Source organism: Mirounga leonina, unplaced genomic scaffold (genome assembly GCF_011800145.1).
Source record: "Mirounga leonina isolate KUSES-001 unplaced genomic scaffold, KU_Mleo_1.0 Mir_82, whole genome shotgun sequence".
Taxonomy (NCBI): domain Eukaryota; kingdom Metazoa; phylum Chordata; class Mammalia; order Carnivora; family Phocidae; genus Mirounga; species Mirounga leonina.
The window spans coordinates 43,991,742-44,011,730 of NW_023270825.1; the positions used below are offsets into that span (position 1 = coordinate 43,991,742).

Genomic DNA, 19,989 nt, shown 5'->3' on the forward strand with positions numbered 1-19,989 from the left:
TTTTTCATGGGAAGGGGAAGTGATAGGAAATGACCAGACAATCACTTTTGACATGTGTCGAGTATTATGAAAGCGTATGAGAAGCCTCATGGATTATACCATGAACTGCCTGACCTAGCAGTCAAGATCAGATCCCCAGATAATGTTCTTTCACAGAGCAGTGAATTACGTGGCAGTTTGCAGTATGTGTCTCATTTAAAGCCTGTTCAGTATATTTAGGCCTGAGGACCACTCATGCTAATACCTCTCATAGAGCTCTTCTCTGCTCTCCAAATCAGCATATTTTGAAAATATGTCAGATGTGTGCATAGAAAGGAGATAGAAATGTAGATACATTCTTAACTAGAAAAATATTTTCCTTGCTACAACATTTCTCTTCCAATTATATGTTTATGAACAGTGTTCATGGAATATTATCGCCATGGTGCAAATAATGACTTCTGATCCCCTGCAGGGGTGTGAGCTTTCATTTTAGGTGTGGCTACGGCATAGCAGTGTGATGATTTATCCCACCCAATTAAATAATGGTCTGTATTTAAAAGTATTCATCTAGTTTACTTATTTATATATCATTCAACACTCACAAATGTGCATCTCTCAATAATCAGTTGTATGATACAATTGTAAAACAGAAATGTTGACAGCAAAAATATTTTAAAACAACTCTATTCGAAGGGGAAAGATAAAAATATTGATACCTGTCTAGCATTGTTCATAGGAGTACTCATATTCATCCTTTTGGGAAACTACTAATGTTAGTCTCAAATTATTTAAGCTCTTTTGCTGAAACCAAACTCATCTGTGGTCAGAGCAGCAGCCAGTGAGTCTCTGGTACCAGTATTATAGCTCAGAAGATGATTCTGAACGAATCTTTAGAGTGCTGCCAAGAGAAAAAATGTGGCTCTGTTTCTGGATATGTTGAATAGCTTTCTTAGGACAATTTCCCTTTGATTAAAATGAAGAGTCCTAAAGCTAAGTATCTAAAAGGAGTAAACAACTCTGCTGCTTGTTCTACTTAGTTTTGGGAAACAGTATTAACCATATAAAGTGACTGATCTAGGGGACTGGAGTGAAGGTTTTATCCTATGTTAATTTTACTAATGCACATTGTGGACGTGAAGATGTAGAGAACATCTTCACATGGATAAGTTAATTTTATTGTACGATACGTTTTCTAAACATTTAAATCTCTTTGCTTACCATGTTCACGTAGCCTGGAGAAGAAAAATTTCTTAAATAATAGGTTGATGACTAGGTAGACCCTAAAACTACTAACAGAAACATAGTAGAATGTAGTTAGCCATCTGTGCTCATGGTTTGTTAAAATCTGAGTTAATCTGATCGGTGCTGTACCACTGTCCAAAGAAGATGCCCTTAAGTAGTCCTACCTTCTTAGAGCTTCATTTATTTTGCTTTTGTATATCAAATAAAAACCGTCTCAAATGTTTCCTTGTATAGTTTATTGTTAATGACTGAGTCTGTGTGTTAATTCAATTTCAGCAGCTAACTCGGGCTTTTGTGTGACCAGGACTCTAGCTTGTCTTTCTGCCTCCTCTCCCCCATTGTTTTGAGGGAGGGCTATCCCATAGGTTAGGTAGAGAAAATACTTTTCCAAGAGTGTGAAATTACTTTTTTTTTTTTTTTGAGTAGTGCCATTCCATGTTTCTCTGTTAACAGAATAATTGTTTTCCCTTGATACTTAGTATTAAAGTAGTTAAGCATTTTAAACATGGAAGGCTTAACTAGCATTTGCAGTAAAAATGAGAGAAGCATGGACTTTGAAAGTTCAGTTGATTATTAAAGGATTTGGTTAATCCATGCCAATATTTTCCCTCTACTTTTTTAAGTGTTCATGAATAAGCTCTATATTCGTATTAAGAAAAAGCAATGTAAGATTTGGTGATGTCAATTTCAGTGATTTCTTAAAGTTTAATAGAGTACTGTGATTTTTAAATTGTATTTGGTTGTAATACTGAAACCATGAGGAAGGTCAGTCTGTTATTGCAGCCCTTATTTACTAAAAAAACTTTTTTTTCTGGCTGTAACTTTTGGCATTTATTATCTTACATAAGAAACTCCTAGTTTAAGTATTCAGATACTGGTGGGATTTGTGGTTATCCCATCTTCCTTAGTAGTCTTATAAAATCTTAAATTCCTGAAGTAATATGTATATAAAAGTGTTAAAATACTGATTGTATCTTATGGAACGTACTTGATCTCTGGTCTGAAGATCCCAAACAGCACTAGTAATTGTTTTAAAGTATTCCCCAGTGAAATTAAAGTAGCTCATCAGCAGCAAGAAGAGTGTGAAACAAAAGTGAACTTTTGGCAATTACAAAACGAAGTTTTGATGCGGTGAAATTTACTTTGTCTTGTGTGGTAGTACGTATGACCCATGGTTCACATTTGTGATTGCCAGCAGCCAAGGGACTACTTACTGTATATAGCACTGAGGCCACCGATGCCTGTGAAACATCCTTGTCCACAGTGCCAACTGCTCAACATCACAGTTAAAGACAGATAGACATATTCAGTAGCAAAGGGTGAGGTGAAGGAGCGAGAGAATTGGAGACTTAATCTGTGGATAAGTGCTTTCTCACATAAATGTGAAAGAGGGATTAAATTCATTCCATGTAGTCCCTAGGGTAAAAAAAACGAATGCTCTAAAAACAGAGCAGTTGTCTGACCCAGGGAATTCCTCTTATCTGAAAATGTTCCAGCAAATGCTGGCCAAACACCTGTTGGGGATGACCCAGTATTGGGTGGGAGGTGACCAGACGAATCGTAGGATCTCTCACACTTCTGTATGTCTATGAAGTAGAAAGAACCATGGGAGAAAATGTGGGAGGAATAGAGGATGAAAGTTACTTGATTTTAGCTTGGGTACTCAAACCAATTTTTATACTTATTAGTATGTCATATTCTACCTGGTAGTTACAAATAGTAAAATGAGGTAAACGTATGGTAAATAATAAAAATAGGCAAATATTTTTCCATATGTTTGTTTCAGCATTACTTCCAGGTAAAATATTCCAGAGAAGTCAGTGCCTTTCTAAAAAAGGAAAATTGTATGGCAATTTTTCGATCTTCTGTAAGAGATGAGAGACACAACAGATTTGTCAATAAAAGCTTTAGGAATATTCTGCACATACACATTTACATTCAGGTTGGTAACACTAGTAAGTTTCATTTCAATACAAATTATGTTAATAGCTCTTAAATTTCAGACATGGTCATATATATGTCATTTGAAATTCTTTTTTATCTAGATACAGATCTTGATAATGAATCTCTTGATGATAGATGTGCAGCTAGTTTGTCCCGAAACTCATGAAGATAATTATATTGCTGAAAAAAGTAAAGATATATTGAAATATATTGTAGAAAACTAGTTAGGAGAGTAGTCACAATACTAGTAGGAATCAAAAAATAATTGCTAAGAACAGTTCTACATCCTTTTGGGTAAGGAAGTGTTTGCATTGTGAGAAGTTTTACCTTTCAATAAAGCTGCATATAGTGTGAAAAAACTATTGCTTTAAAAATCAGAAGGTAACATGCAATACACCTGAATGTTTTATAAATCTGTAAAATCCTTTCTCCCTTTACTGGCATTTACTGGAGCAAATTAAAATTAAAAATAATACATGAAGGCATTCTTTTTTGCTAATGTATTTTCCTCTGGGGGTTAAGTAGGGAGGAGAGGGTACATGCTATAGCAATTAACAATGGTAGAGTGAAGAAAACCTATTCCTTAGTTTATGGAAGCCCTAGATTTCTGCTTCTTGTGATGACATAATCCATTTGGAACAATGTTCACAGTAGTCAATATTAAAAAAAAAATCACTAATCTTAACAGATAAGTGAAATAAAGCTTTAAATAATTTACTTGGAGTTTTAATAGTTTCCCAGAGGATTTTCTTATTCTGCCAATAATCTCATTTTTTATCATTATTGGGAAGTGGAAATTGCATACTACTGGCTATCAGCACAGGGATGGGAAAGCCTTTCCGTGACAGAGCGCTGAGGTGATCAACTGACAGTCCATATAACACGGGCTTAATGTTCTCCAGGGTTAAAGATGTAAAACACACACACTCGGATATGTTTGACCATTTGGTTTTGTTTCAGAGAGAGGCCTGAAAACATCTTGAATTTGAAGAATCATTTGGTTTTAAGAGATAAGAAGGGGAATTCTCTGTTTTCAGAACCTGTACAGTGAGGTGGATCCTGTATGGATTGTTTTGAATGACCTGATTTAAGTCCTGAGAATCAGACTGCTTGGTGAATTTGTCAGTTACTGTAATAATTCACAGTCATGGCCCTTGGGTAGACCCCTGACCCTGGGAAGATGGACTCAAGCCCAGGAAGCTGCTGAAGGCCAGGACTCTCGTGCCTGATGCTCTGATTTAGTCCTAATGCTGAGACCGGGTACTTGGGAAAGGAAGGCAAATTGGCTTTACAGATCTAGAAATAAAGTGAAATTTGCAGAATCTTTCAGGAACATTAATATATAATAATATCCTTGGGGCACTGCTACTGCAGAGATTTTTAAGTGTTAAGGGGAAAGTAAATGGTGAAGTTTTCACCTTAGTTATCCACGGCAAAGGATAATTAGCATTGCTTTGCGGGGTTTTTTGTGTTACAGTCATTCATCTGTCTTTGTTAACTGTTTTGGTGATATGATAGGATCATCATTAGATCTTTCTGGCCAAGAAACTACCAAATTTATAGGAATCCTCTCATTTGGAAAATTCGGAAAATTTTTCTAAATGAGAGGATTCATTCTGAGAACTGAATGGGCAAAAACTGAACAGTAGTAGATCCTGCAAGAGTAAACTGGAAAGTTCAGATGTTTCATTATTTTGTTTGAAACACTGTGAACTTTTTCAGACATCCAGGTTATATTTAAACATAAATTTTGAGCAGGTGATATATGAATAACAGAATGCTTTGGGTTTTCATTGCCCTCTTGATGATGGATTCCACGTGTCTGTAATTGCCCCTAACCCGTGAGCACACAGGAGCGGGCAGCCTCCTTACCTTGATCGTCTGTATGGCTCCAGACCCTCGCAGGTCTCTCAGGCTGTCGATGGCTTGCTGTGGTGAAACTGTGTCAGACAGGTATAGGAGGAGACAGGCGGCTACTAATGGAACACGTTAGGAAAATAGTATTTTATTAAATAATTAATGATAGGGTAGAGCATTGCATATTTAATTAGACTTCCGCTGGTGCAGAAGATGGAGTTTAGTGTCATTGTGCAAAATAAATTAAAAGACTTTCAGTATGTGTTTTTGACAGTTAAATTATGATTTTAAGTTACTGGTCGAATTGAAGTTTAAACTGGCTTTGTTCTTTATTGAGTTCAATATACCATATGATTCATTCATTTAAAGTGCACAATTCAGTGGATTTTAGTGTATTCACAGATAGGTGCAGCCATCACCGCGGTCCATTTTAGAACATTTTCATCCCCTCAAAAAAAAACCCTGTCCCCTCTTTTCATCATCCCCCTGCCCCCGTCACCCCTGCCCTAAGCAACCACTAATCTACTTTCTATGGATTTGCCTAATGTAGATATTTTATATAAATGCAATCATATGTGGGCTTTTGTGACTGGCTTCTTAGCATAATGTGTTGAAGATAAATCTGTTCAAAATTTATGTTTAAATATAACCTGGATGTCTGAAAAAGTTCACAGTGTTTCAAACAAAATAATGAAACATCTGAACTTCCCAGTTTACTCTTGCAGGGTCTACTATGGTGGCATGTCCCTGTTTCATTCCTTTTTATGGATGAATACTATTCCATTGTATGGATGTACATTTTGTTTATACATCCACTGTCAGTTGATGGGCATTTAGGTTGGTCCCATTTTTGGCTGTTGTGAATAATGCTGCTATAAATGTTCGTGTACAGGTTTTCATGTAGACATGTTTTCATTTGTTTTGGGCATACACCCAGCAGTGGAATTGCTGGGACCCATGGTGACTCTAGGCTTAACTGAGGAAGTAATGCCAGACTGTTGTCCAAAGCAGCTGCACCATTTCACGTTCTCTCCCGCCATGTATGAAAGTTCCAGTTTCTCCACATCCCAACACATTTTTTTCCCACCTTTTGGATAATAGGCATCCTAATGGATATTGAGTGGTATCTCATTGTGGTTTTGATTTGCATTTCTGTGATGACTAATGATGTTAGGCATCTTTTCACGTCCTTAATGGTCATCTGTATATTTTTGTTTGAAGAAATATCTATTCAGATCCTTTGCCCATTTTTTAATTGAGTTGTCTTTTTATTATTGAGTTGTAAGAGTTCTTTGTATATTTTAGGTCAGTCCCTTATCAGATATATACTTTGTAAATATTTTTTCCCATTCTGAGATGTCTTTCCATTTTGATAATGTCCTTAGAAGCATAAACGTTTTTAATTTTGATACCGTCCAACATTAAAAGGAATAATTATTACTCTAGTATGCCATTTTGTTAACTATCTTTTTTCCTAACACATTTTTTCAAAGGTGAACAGTAATTGCATGAAGTAATTAACTTTGGTTTTCATACTTATGATGGATATTATTTAGAATTTACTGTCAGTATCATAACACCTGCATAGGGAAAACATTAGAAAACAAAACAAAACACAAGAATGCAGGTGCTAAGACTTGTAGATTATGTTTTGCAGAATCCTTCAAAACAGTGTTGAAAATACCTTCCATTCACACTCTAGCTTTCTAGAGAATACCAAATTAAGGGCCCTAAATAATTCTTTAGGTCTTAGCAGATTTATATTGTGTTTTGTCTCATTTTAATACAAAGTGAGCATATGGCCCAGAAACAGGATACTTTTGCCTACTTTGAGGATAAAAAAAAAAGACAGAATAATGAAAACACATTTCTTACCAAGACAAGATCTCCCGAGTCCTCCATAACAGCTGAAAGGGAAGCACAGTTTTGAATATTGTACGTTTTCCTTCCACCCCACCAATTAGAACTAAAGACTTACTCTTTCTGCCTTCTCTTTCTAAATCTAATAGTGCCTACTAGCACAGTGCCTGGCACACAGAGGTTAATAAGTATTTTTAAATTAATTAAGAGCAAAGTGTGCTTATTTATTTGTTGGGAGGCATTCTGAACACCTCTAACGGTCAATGTAGGCAGGGCCTTTTTATCGACATTTTAAACACCAGGATCCACATCTGAGAAATGGAACATGTTACTAAATAGAAATCAGACTATTTTGACCAACTGCCGGTTTATTTTCCTCTCTCTGTCTAAACAAAACCTTGGTTATGGAACAAGTCCGTATGATGACTCTTCATTTATCTAAAAAGAGTACAGAGGTGGTGTGTTACAGAGGTTTAGAGCCTGGGTTCTAGAGCCCCACTGTCTGGGGCTGAATGGTAAGGCTGTCATTATGACACATGTGAACCTAAGCAAGCGATTTCACCTCGCTGGGCCTCAGCCCTTTCTTTCACCTAAAAAATGGTGACAGCCAGAGTACCTGCATCATAGTTAGGACTGAATGAGGTAACTAGCATTTGTAAAGAGCTTGCAACAGAGCTTGGCACAGAGTAAGAAGTAAATGAATGTTAGCTGCTAGAGTCTAGCCTTGTGAAGAAATCAGCAGTTCTGCATAACTGGGTTTTCCAGAAAAAAATCATGATTAAACCTCAAAGCAACAAAACCATTCATTCTAATTACTTTCAAGGATGCTTTAAAAAATGCATTACACAATTCCTAACTTTCTTAGAGAGTTTATTGAACCTGATGGGGTGCCGACGACTTCTCTGGAACATGAATGAGCGTGGGGTACTGTAGATGAAGCTGGGAGAGGATATGAGCCACAGGGTCTTATTGCGCTTGCGTGCTAGTGCTGTTAGCCTGGGCTCCTTGAGGGTGGGGAGCGGGCCTCGCAGTGCGTGTTCTGTATTTATAGTGTTTGGTACACAGTGGGTGTTAGGGGTTGAATTGTATCCTCATAAAGGTGTGTTGAAGTCCTAATCCTGGTACTATGAATGTGACCTTATCTAGAAATAGGATCTTTGCAGATGTAATCAAGTTAAGATGAGGTTACAGGGGTGGGCTCTAATCCAGTATGATGGTATCCTTTTTTTTTTTTTTTTAAGATTTTTTATTTGTTAATTTGAGAGAGATTGAGAGAGCACGAGCAGTGGAGAGAGGGAGAGGGAGAAGCAGGCTCCCTGTTGAGCAGGGAACCCAATGAGGGGCTCGATCCCAGGACCCCAGGATCATGACCTGAGCTAAAGGCAGACGCTTAACTGAGCCACCCAGGTGCCCTGACTGGTGTCCTTATAAGAGGAAATACCCCAAGAAGACACAGCAACACCGAGAGAATCATGTGACGATGGAGGCAGAGATTGGAGTGATGCAGCTGTGAGCCAAGGAACATCAAGGAGTGACGGCCACCACCAGAAGCTAGGAAGAGGCAAGGAAGGATTCTACCAGAGTCTCAGAGGGAATATGGTCCTGTTGACATATTGATTTTGGACTTCTAGCTTCAGGACTGGGGGAGAGCAAGTTTCTGTTGTTCTAAGCTACCCACTTTGTAGTACTTTGTTACAACAGCCCTAGGAAACAGCATAGTACAGTAGGCAAGCAGTGTCTGCTGATTTTATAAAGGAACAAAAATGCACAGGGAGAATCAATGGGACAGTGCTAGCAAACAACAAGATGGTGGAAAAAATTTTACCAGACCCAGTTTCTGAGGGATAAACTCTAGAGCCGTCTAGCAATGGGAGCACTCAAAGATGACAAAATGGATAGAAAATTAGTCACTGTAGGACACCTTTGAAAGCTCTAGGACGATGAAAATTTCCAGTCATCACATGCTTTATTTTATGGGAGCCAGAAGCATTCAACATATGCAAACATCTTTCCATCCTGTTTGTATTCTGTTCAAACACCAGACAGCATTTGGTGTGCTAGAACCTGCTCAAGTAGAATTCATTAAATTTCACTAATCTGAGCTAGTTTGATCTCTGGAAACTTTTCAGTAGAGGCTGTTTTTTCAAAGATGTATTTTAAAAAAAAATCTCAGAACTGATTTGAAAAATGGGTCCCAAAATTGGAAAATATTTTTCACGAGCCACATGAAATTACCTAATGCTATTTTACCTTAGACTTGTTAGAAAATTACTTAGTATAGGCAACTTATTCTAAAAGTTTGCTTTTATAATTAGTAAAGCAATTAGTAATTGCTTACAGTTACAGATTATGCTTTTCTCTAGAGAAAGGCTGGAAACTGTAGAATGTAGGATTGTTTCTAGTTCTCTGTACATTAGAGTTTAGTTCAGCCATGAAGAATGTGTATCCCCAAAGCCCCGTGCACTATTTGGTTTGCCTTCAGAATGGGAACAGTTGGCACGAGGCCCCCCAGCTCTAGGTCTAAGGAGAGAAGCTGGCTGGGCTTGCCCTTTCCCTAGGTGCGCTGAGCCTACCTGCTTATTTGGTATCGTCTGCATACTTTCTAGTTCAAATCAGTGACTTTAGGGCTTTTGAGGTATCAAGCTATTTGATACTCTATCTTGTTCCAGAAAGGATTAAGCAATTTATTAGGATGCAGAACGTACGAGAAGCACAGAGAAGGACTAGTTTGCTCCCTGTGGCTGGCTCTCCTCTGCAGTGTGTCTCCCTCTGGCAAAGCATCCTGTATTACCCCCAGCACCACTTCTCATCTTTGTATCGCTGCTGTCTACTGCTGATTGTCACTCCCTTTTTCCTTTCTCCAAGCTACTTTTCTCTCTCCTCCTTTTTTTTCCGCCTTAGCTCATTTTATTTCGTTTTAAATTTCCATACCAGCAGTTTGTGCGTAGCCATTGACAAACAATGAGAGTCCCTCTTTCATTCTGGTGGCAAATTCATATCATCAAATATAATTTTCCAGTCATACTTTTAAGATTGCTCATTGTTTATGAATGATTTCTTTGCTAATTTTTTAAAAAACTGACTTTTTAAAAAAGATTTTTTATTTATTCATTTGAGAGAGAGAGCACGAGTGGAGGGGAAGATCAGAGGGAGAGGGAGAAGTAGATTCCCCTCTGAGTAGGGAGCCTGACTTGGGGCTCGATCCCAGGGCCCCGGGATCATGACATGAGCTGAAGGCAGATGCTTAACTAACTGAGCCACCCAGGCGCCCCTCAAACTGACTTTTTTTTTGCTGTTGGAAGCAACTAAGCAACTGAAAGGCTGACCAATGAGTAAGGGTATCATAAGAATGATGCCCCACCTTTTTGGGAGGAAGAGGGTCCCAAAATTATAAGTAAAGTTCTAAGGCAAAAGGAAAGAATAACAAGCCTGTAAACCTGTTCTAAAAATTTCCAAATCTACTCATTTATTGTCCTTACTCTTCAAAAGTAATAATGGCAGATATCTGAGTGCTTGCCCTGTAGCAGACATTGTGCTAGTACTTTTCATGCCTCATCTCCTTTTAATCCTTGCACCAAACTAGAAGGTAGGTAATAAGTGAATAAGGATGCAATAATTAGAAAAATCATTCTGACTGGAGCATTTCTCATGTCATTTATGGAGAAAAGAAAAACGTACTGTATTAAGGTTTTTCGGTTATTTTTAAGGCAGATTGCAAGCTCCTCCATTATTTCGCAGCAGCTGGCTATGTCAGGAGTCCCTCCGTCTGGGATTGGATGATGATGAGTGATGATTGCATACTGATGGTAGAGGTCCAAAAGGTTTGGGACTCTGTATTTTGACAGTTCCCCTCTGGTGCAGAAAACAAATATGTCTTGTATACCATAGCTCTTTAGTTCTTCTGCCAATAAACCAAGATACAGATACACATGTACAAAATATTACAAATTTAAATTCAGTCAAGACAGAGGATGTGGTGTTATATTTCTTAAGCCAAACTAAGTAAATAACATGATAATCTATAAATTTGAAATACTGATAAGCTAAAACAATATTGATCTCTCTTCAAAGTAGGGTAAAAATCAAGTCACTAAGCACAAAATAGGAATTAGAAACACCTGAACCAAAAGGTGATTAAAATTAATCACCTTAATAATAAAATTATACTCTAATATAATAATCATAATTATATAATAACACTATAATATTATAATAGCATTAGAATAGAATGATTATAATATTACCATATTATAATTATATAATTATAATATGATTAATGACTTAATAATTCAAAATGCTTTTAACTGAAATTTAAGATGAGTCAACTATATTGCTGTTCTTGAAAAAAATCTTTTTTCAATAAGGCTTTAAAAATAAATTTTAAAACATCTAATAATTCAAAATAAACTCTTGTGAAGAAACGATAGCATATTTTTTTCTCATTTTCTTCTCACAAAATCCATGTTTGCTACTTTCCTCCCTCTGCTGTTTTGTTTTACCCTAAGCACTGTATATAAAATCTCCTGCATGCCCATGGTGCTCATGTTCTCCTTTATATTTGTACTGTGTCTTGCCATCATGCATTTAATTTTATGGACTAGGTCTCTAGGAAATAAAACGTTAACTGTGTTAGAATTAGGAGACTTAGCTAATTTCACTATAATGAATATGAACCAAAAAATAGTACTCTTGGCCATTCTATACACTGGAACATCCTTATGGCAATATTCACTATAGAGTCTTACATTCAAAATGAGTAATTCTGGCTGATCTCAGCCTCCTCTCTCTCCCTGCCTCCTAAATTGAGGGACATTTAACTAAGCACCTTTTATCACGAACCTCCAGATTTGTACTTGAAATGTGGCTAGTCCAAATTGAGATGTATTGTAAGTGTAAAATACATATCTGATCTCAAAGATTAAGTACAAAAACCCGCATCTCATTAATAATTTGTTTTATGCTTAAAACCATTGAAATGATACCAGTTAGGCTATGTTAGGTTAAATAAGATGTATCAAGTTAATTTCATCTTTTTTTACTTTTTTAGTATGGCAGCTAGAAAATGTAAAATTAAATACATAGCTTCTATTTGTGGCTCCCGTCATATTTCTGTTGGACAGTGTTGCTTTAGATAATACTATTATTTTTTTGTACTTCTAAAAGGATTAAAACCGAAGTCCACATACTTAACCATTTTTAAGAGTAGGTAATTTTCTCTCTGCCTCTTGCACACAATGGATAATTTCTATTATACAGTGGTTTTCAAACTTTCCTAGAAAGGACTCTGAGGAGGGAACCACAGGGGCTGATGCAGGGAGATTCTAGGTCTCTCCCATCAGATTGTCATCTTTTATACATTGGATTCCATTTAAGATCTCACTGGAAAACAAAAGGTTTGGTAAAATACTAGAAACCCCTTTTATAGAAGATACTAAATGAATAGGGCTTTACAAAATGTGTAAGATTGGTTCTTGAATCAGTGATTTTCATTATAGTTTGCTTATGACCTAAATGTTCTCCAGATGAAAACTTCCTACCATGGCATGTACCTCTAAATCAGAGAATCTTTACAAATAATGCAAGAGTCAACTAATTAGCCTCTGTAAGTTTTTTTTGGTAGGTAAAGAATAAATTAGAGAAAGCAAATTAATAAATTGATATTCCAAAACAACCAGGAAAAAATTTTAAGATTTCAAAAATTTATACTGGTCAGACTCAAGATGTGTGTGTGTATGTGTGTGTCTGTGTATATGAGGGTGTGTGTGTATTTATTTATGTTTATTTTGGTGTATTATAAGGACATTAGTAGGACTACCAGCCTTGAGATATTCCAGGCCAACCAGGATAAATTTTGAAAATCCAAGTTTTTTAGTACCATGCAATATGTAAATTCCAAAGTGGGGTGGGTTAGTAGGATATTTATGGGGTTATTAGACTTGAGGCTACAGTGTTATAAACATCCTTGAGCCTGTGAAGATCAGACCCTACTGCATCTTTCCCACTTAGATGCTCTCTAAATTTTCTATCCAGCATGGACAATTTCACTACTACCTCTGGGTTCTCAGCTCAGGCTTAATTTCTACTATCATAATCAAGTCTGTAAAGGACAGTATGTTCAAAGATCTGGGCAGTGAAATGGCAGTTTTCTACTTACATACTTTCTTCCCTCCAACTTACACAATTTAAACTCAAATGCAATATGTGTAACTACAACAATCAGTGAAAAGCAATTCTGTGTTTAGTAAATGAGGAGTTAGTTCTCTGTGCCCTTTGCAAATACCTCTTTGCGTATTAGAATAAGTCTACAGTTTGAAACTATGAAATAACACACATTTATTTGGTATATGAGCACAGACTAACGTTCGTTCTTTTTGACAAAGAGATTTTCAGTGTTATTAGGAAAAAACTATTAATATGGTTGTTTCATGTTATACCTACCTGTATCTTTTTGGATATTTCTTCTAACATTTTTAAATTTACAACCTATAAGCAGTAATAAGGCAAGTGAAAAAGTCAGTTTTTGGTCACATATAACAAATATATTTAAACACATACAAAGCTACTTTACAAGGTCATACTTATATGATCATTTTTATGTTTCAATTTCATTTTGAGTGTGGATTTCAATTTTGTATATTCTTAGGAATGTAACTGCAGGGACTCATAGACCCCAGCTGAAGGAACTCCCAATCCAAAGAGTCTTTATTCTTTGTCCTTTCTGTAACAAGTACCTGCCTGTTGCCCTCAGCCTCACCTTGTACCCCAGTGTTGAAGTCTTATTAAGATAGGTAAATCAGAAATGCAGAACTGTGAATGGGTCTGGAAGGGTTGAAGAGTGATCTCTGTTCTTTTAGCTAGAGCCCACATGAGGGCTTCCAAAAGTGAGCTCCCTAGGCTGATGATCTATGAAATTCTCTTCTTGCTCAGTACAGTGATGTATTAGCTGATAAACAGATTGTCTTAAGAATATCAATAGGAAGCCACCTGCAGTGTTACCTACCTGGAAGAGCACATAAACCAAGAAACTGAGAACAATTCACTCGTGACAGGGGTAGCCTGAAAAGAATAAAACTTTAAGTTTAGTTCAGTTTTTATAAAGTTATAAATGGAAATTCAATTTAAGAAATGTGTGCTTGGCACTGAACGAGGGTGTTTTAAAGTTTTACCATAGTCACAAAACAAAAATGCATATGCAAATATCAATATGTTATTCACAAAAAGGCCCAGAAAGACTGGAAGTTTTAAAACAAGGATTTATCATTTGCTTTGTCACAATTTAATTCTTTTTTTTTTTTTTTAAGATTTATTTATTTATTTGAGAGAGAGTAAGAGCACATGCAAGAGGGGGGAGGGAGAGGGACAAGCAGATTCCTGTTGAGTGCAGAGCCCAATGCAGGGCTCACAGGGCTCAGGCTCACAGGGCTCGGGCTCACAGGGCTTGATCTTAACAACCCTGAGATCATAACCTGAGCTGAAATCAAGAGTAGGATGCTTAACCCAAGAACCCCTGTCACAATTTAATTCTTAAAAATGGTGAGTTAATTTAAACTTAACTTAAAAATAATAATGCCTAGATTGCCTATGGCTAGTATAAAGCATACTTAAGTTACCCTGTGGTATGTTATCTGAGGTATTTTGTATTAGTAATCTTGGGGAATTAGCCAGAAAATGACCTTCTGATGATTTCATCCCCAGCATTCAGTCTATTGAATTACTATTTTAAGATTTCTTTATAGGACTTCCTTAAACAGATACAATTTCATATGATAAAAACATTCTTTGTTGTAATGGATTTTGGTTAAAATAAAATAATTTCAAGAAATCATATTCCCAGTTTGCAGTACTCAGGGACAAAAGCAGGTAAAGGCTAACCTGGTCTTTAGGACAGAAGATGAGTTTAGAGGAAAACAGAGGGCATTGTATAAATACCATGTGACTTGGAAAATTAGATGAGTTTTTGAGTTTTAAAGGGGATGTAAGGGGAAATGAAAGATAATTGCTATTTGATGGCAGAACAAAAGGTACTTTAGGGATAACACACTCTTTTTCTCTTCCTATAATTGGAAATGATGTTTTCTCAAATAGAGAGATTATTACTTTTACAGGGATGAGAGAAAGCACTGATTGTTGTAGAGATTCTAGTGTAACAATAAGTCACTGCCAAGATTTGGAAGTTGATTCTATATAGAAACATTTGTTTTTGCTCTTGTATCTATGGTAACATGACTTTTATCTTAAGCAGGGTCTGCTAATAGATGCATTATTGTGGCAAATAGTTCTAGGATTTGACTAAATGATAAACAAATATCTCATCCTATGTTTGGTATATTATTCTTTTGTCATAAAAGAATAAGTAGGTCTTGGTACTAAATAGGAGATTTTCTGATCCTATCTCAGCTCCTCACTTACTTGTTTCTACTATGGTTTTCCGAATGCATAAAGAATGACTTTCTCCTCTGCCCATCCCCCACCCAAAAGAAAAGCCTATTCTATCATAGATAGTAAATAAATCATGGAGTTAGAGGATCCCTTAAAGATTAGAATAACACAATCAGCAGAAGAGAATCACTAAATATTTTCAATATGTGGACTACATTATCTACATGGATTATGATGTACACATCAAGTAATTTAGCTCATCATTGATCAGAAGTGTTAACATACCATGATATCTGAATTGGAGTCTGTTCATCTTCAATAGGCTCTTCGTCTGATGAGTCAAACTCATTTGTTTGCAACGAACTAGGCTTCAAAAGAAATCAGTTATGTTAAATAACTGTAAAGAAGAATATGTACATATAAGCTGATCCTTGCTTAAACACACACTGAATACATATTTGCAATTTATTCAATCTGGAATATCAGAATGATCAGGGATATCAATAATAAATTATTGATTTTACCATCCTATTAATAATTGCAGTGCTCTGTAGTGGAAAGAGAATTGGATTGGGAACTAACCAGGATTCTGGTTTTGTTTCTGCCACTTACTGTATAATTTCGGAGAAGCAACTTCAGTTTATTCTGGGTTTCAGTTTTCTACAACTATAAAGTGAGGAGATCTCTTCATTAATTCACAAACATTTCTTAAACACATTCATTTGCCAAGCTCTGGAGATGCAAAGATCCATAAAATAAATAGCTTCGGTAGAGTTGGAGAGAGATGTGCATAGATTATAAAAGAAAGTTGTAAATGCTAAAACGGAAGCATAAACTATGTACTTTATTTATTTTTAAAGATTTTATTTTTTTATTTGACGGAGAGAGAGAGCGAGCACAAGCAGGGGGAATGGCAGGCAGAGGGAGAAGGAGAAGCAGATTCCCCGCTGGGCAAGGTCCCTGGGATTATGACCTAAGCCCAAGGCAGATGCTTAACCAACTGAGCCACCCAGGTGCCCCTAAACTATGCATTTTAGAGCAGAGAAGGGAGTGACTGCTTACAGAGCGGGAGAAAACTTCAGATGGGATATATTAGCTGGGTTTTGAAGGATGAGAGGAAGTTTTTGGCAGATGAGGAAGAAGTTAAGGCAATAAAGGCAAAAGGAGAAAGGGCTTGTTTTCAGGAACTGTGACATCAGAGCAGAGGCGATGAAGCCAATAAGTAGTTTTAACTACCCCATTTCTCAAAAAATAACCCCAATGCGGCCTAGTAGTTTGGTTGATGGGGGGTGGACAGGTAGAATAACATGCCCTCAACTTTGTGAATCACTGGACTAGAGAGATCAAAATGGACTTTGTGTAATGATCTAAGGAGTTGGAACTCAATCCTGTAGGCATAATTTCTACATGAGAACATTAGTTTTATAGGACCAATAAAAAACAGAACTTTCTTCTCATTTCCAAGTTGGAACCACCTGAGAGATAAAATAGTGGAGAGGCAAATGGAGATCAATATGTTAGTTTTATTACTGAGTGTCAAAGGGAGGATGTGGTTTTAAAGCTGTGGTCAAGTGGACCTGCCAATTCTTCACTCCAGAATTGGACTTACCCACCCAGTCATGGGAGCAATGGACAACCCAGTGCAGAGAGAAGGGAAGAAAGGGTTCAGCTATTTTGTTCAGCTCCTCCCAAACTGGGGGATCAGATCTCTCACTCTGTCCCTTCTGGGAACAAGTGGAAAAAGAGGCCAGGAGTGAAGGACAGCTGATGCTCCTACACATGGAAACATGGGGATTAGCAAGTGTAACCAGCTAATGTTCTTGCCAGTTCTGAAGCTATATTCTATAATGGTCTTGTTCCTTACTTACTACAAGATCACATTACACAGCCATTTAGGCTATGGATATGAGTTGCTTTGGATCTCTTTGTGTTGTTATTATCAACTCAAATGAAGGTCCTTTAATATTCGGTAGGTTGTCAACCCTGGTGGTAGGTGATTGAGTCAGGTGGGGCCTCAGCTCCTTGCGTCTGTTCTTCCTTTCTCTTTAAAGCAGTTTTGACGACTCAAGATTTTCAGAGTGATTGTGGCTCCTTCATTCAGGCTCTCCCAGCCAGGTTAACAAATCCTAACAGAGTTGGACGTTTCCGCTCCCCCAGGCCCAGGGATTCTGGACCGCAGAAAGGGATGCAGTGCCAGTTGGCCCCGGGGGATGGTGACGCGCCCACAAACGGGGGTTGGCAGAGGTCTTCCGTGAAGTTTTCCCCATCTGCGGTGAGGACCGCTCACCAGGGGTGCGCGGGGCATCCCCGGACATCCTGCGGGGCTGGGTATTAGGCAGACTGATACACGGAGACATCTTAGCTCTCCATGTCACAGTTTCTTGCGTAAAACCGGACTCAGCCCTCTCTTGCAGGGCTGTCGTGAGGCTTAGGAGCCTCGGCAGGCGGCAGTTCCCAGTCTGTGCACAACAGGTGCACAGCCAATGTCCGTCGTCCCCACGTCCGCCACCGACCCTGTTCCTTCTCAGTCATCGCTCTCCCCGGTCCAGGGAAGCGCCACCTCCCCGACCCAGGACGGTTACAGTGCAAGTCAGGTCGCGACCACGCCTAGGCCGTCCCCAGGCCCAAGAACTGGCCTCGGGGCCGCTTCCGTCCCCTGTGGCATCGCTCGTCCAAGCCTCGGCCCGACTCACCGGCTTCATCGCTGGCCGCCCCGCGTCGGGACCTGCTGCCGCCTCTCTCCAGCGGCACCGGCGTCTCAGCCAGCGCCCGCGCCGAGCCCGCCCCTTCGCTCAGCTCATTGGTACATCCTTCTGTGAGGTGGGGCGCGGCGTCTTCTAGGAACCAATCAGACCCTCTCCCTGTTTCTTCCTTCGCCCCCGAGGGCCCCGGCTCGGCCTTTAACCGCTCATTGGTTTCTAGGGGGCCTTTGAAAGACCCGCGGCTGGAGGGCCCTACTGAACGCCGATTGGCTGGGAGGGCGCCCTCCTCCCGCCAGTGGGGAGCGGGGACAGGGCGGGAAGCGGGAGCGGAGAAAGCGTCTGAGCGCAGCCCCGACACTTTGGGGACGCTGGAAAGCCTTGCTTTCTCGTGACAGGATTCCCGAGGGGTACCAGGGTAGGGAATTTTGCTTCTTAAATTTAAAAAATTTTAAGGACATAGGGGGAGCACTGTCCTGGAGCATCTTAGGAGAACACTCCATACCCCATAGACTTTATACTTATGGTCATATCTAGTCGTATAAATAGGATGGACACGACTAAAAATCCAAAATATAAACATAACTTGTATGTTTGGCATTTTAGGTTCTTTACCATTCTAGGATCTAGACAAGGTTAGGTTGTAGATTCACATTCCTGTTCACTAAATATGAATGCAGTGGTATTGTATGAAAGGAAGATAAGTCTCCAGATGATTTTAAGTGCTAGTGTTTTTACATAATTGGCTGTAGTCTTGAAAAGCTGTGTTTGATTATCCTCCGCCCCCATTGTCCCGTCCGCATTTAGCTGACCACGGAGAAGGAAGTCATCGGGAGCAATATTACCTGCACATCTGCAGAATATATGGAAATTTCAGCTCCCTGACTCATGTTGTGAAAACCAGTGGGCATAGAGCTAATAGGAGGAATTCTTTAGTAAAGAAGATAGCATACTTTGACTTGGAGTCTGTATGAACCAGGGTTCTCCAGAGAAACAGAACCAAGAGGATATAGACACAAAGACATTTATTTTAAGGAAGTGGCTCTCCCAATTGTGAAAGTTTGGCAAGTCCACAAAGTCTGACAGGGGAGTTGAAGGGCCTGGAGACTCAGGAAGGACTTGCAGTTGAAGTTCAAAGGCAGTCTGCTTTAGAACCAGGACTAGCAGATTTTGCAGATGAAGTCCAAAGGCAGATTGCTGTGGAATGCCCTCTTGCCTTTTGTTCTATTCAAACCTTCAACTGATTGAATGGGGCCCACCCACATTATAGAGGGCAGTCTGCTTCACTCAGAGTCCACCAATTTAAATATTAATCTCATCCCAAAGCACCTTCATAGAAACATCCAAAATAATGTTTGACCAAATATCTGGGTGCAATAGCCCAGCCAAGCTGATACATAAAACTAGCCATCATAGACATGTTGGACTTGATTGATTGATACATTCATTCAGAAAATATTTATTGAGCACCACTTGTGTCCTAGGTACTATTCAAGATGCTGGGAGTGAACTGGAATGAGTTAACCAATATCTCTGTCTTTATGGGGCTCACATGCTATAGGTGAAGAGAGTTAGGTAGTGATACGTGCTGTGAAGAAAAATTAAAATAAGTAGAGACTGATGAAGATGCTATTCTAGATAGAAAAGTCAAGGAAGGCATCTTTGAGGAGATGTCATTTGAGACATCCAAATGAAAAGAGAGTGAACCATTTGAGTATTTAGAGGAAGAGTTTTCAGTCTGTCTAAAAAGGCAAGAGGTGCAAAGGCCCTGAGGTAGGAATGTGTTAGGTATGTTCCAGAAACAGCAAGGAGGCCAGTTTGGGAGAAACTGAATGAGGCAGAGAGTGGTAGGAAATAAAGCAGGGACTTGTGGCTTAAGAGCTTCTTTTCTAAAGGATTCAAGAAAGGGTCCAAAGAAAGATTGGGGCCTGGGCTCTGGGTAGGTCCTCTCTGGTGGATATTCAATACTCTCTCATTCTCTAAGTCTCACCTTCTGTCCCCTTCTCCCTATGTTGTCTTCACAGAT

The 19,989-nt window shown here is 38.6% G+C and overlaps 1 protein-coding gene across 2 annotated transcripts; it reads right to left on the bottom strand.

Annotated features, from left to right (window-relative positions):
* Window positions 1-3,199: 3,199 nt before the first annotated feature.
* CDKN3 (cyclin dependent kinase inhibitor 3) lies at window positions 3,200-18,029 on the bottom strand. 2 transcript variants are annotated; one of them, XM_034993373.1, is made up of 8 exons: window positions 17,958-18,029; window positions 15,550-15,632; window positions 13,886-13,941; window positions 13,324-13,368; window positions 10,564-10,786; window positions 6,901-6,932; window positions 5,041-5,144; window positions 3,200-3,348 (listed from the first exon to the last, which is right to left on the bottom strand). In XM_034993373.1, exons 1-8 carry the CDS (start codon window positions 17,964-17,966, stop codon window positions 3,262-3,264), a joined length of 639 nt encoding a protein of 212 aa, XP_034849264.1. In that variant the 5' UTR covers window positions 17,967-18,029; the 3' UTR covers window positions 3,200-3,261. The 2 variants fall into 2 exon arrangements, with proteins under 2 accessions (XP_034849264.1, XP_034849265.1); XM_034993374.1 differs by lacking the exon at window positions 13,324-13,368.
* Window positions 18,030-19,989: the final 1,960 nt, after the last annotated feature.

Coding starts and splice junctions, on each gene's coding strand:
- CDKN3 (XM_034993373.1), bottom strand. Junction 6,933..10,563: donor AACCGAAAAACCTTAATACA/GTACGTTTTTCT, acceptor CTTCCCTTTCAG/CTGTTATGGAGGACTCGGGA. Junction 3,349..5,040: donor GAGCCATACAGACGATCAAG/GTAAGGAGGCTG, acceptor TACTTTTTTCAG/CAATATAATTATCTTCATGA.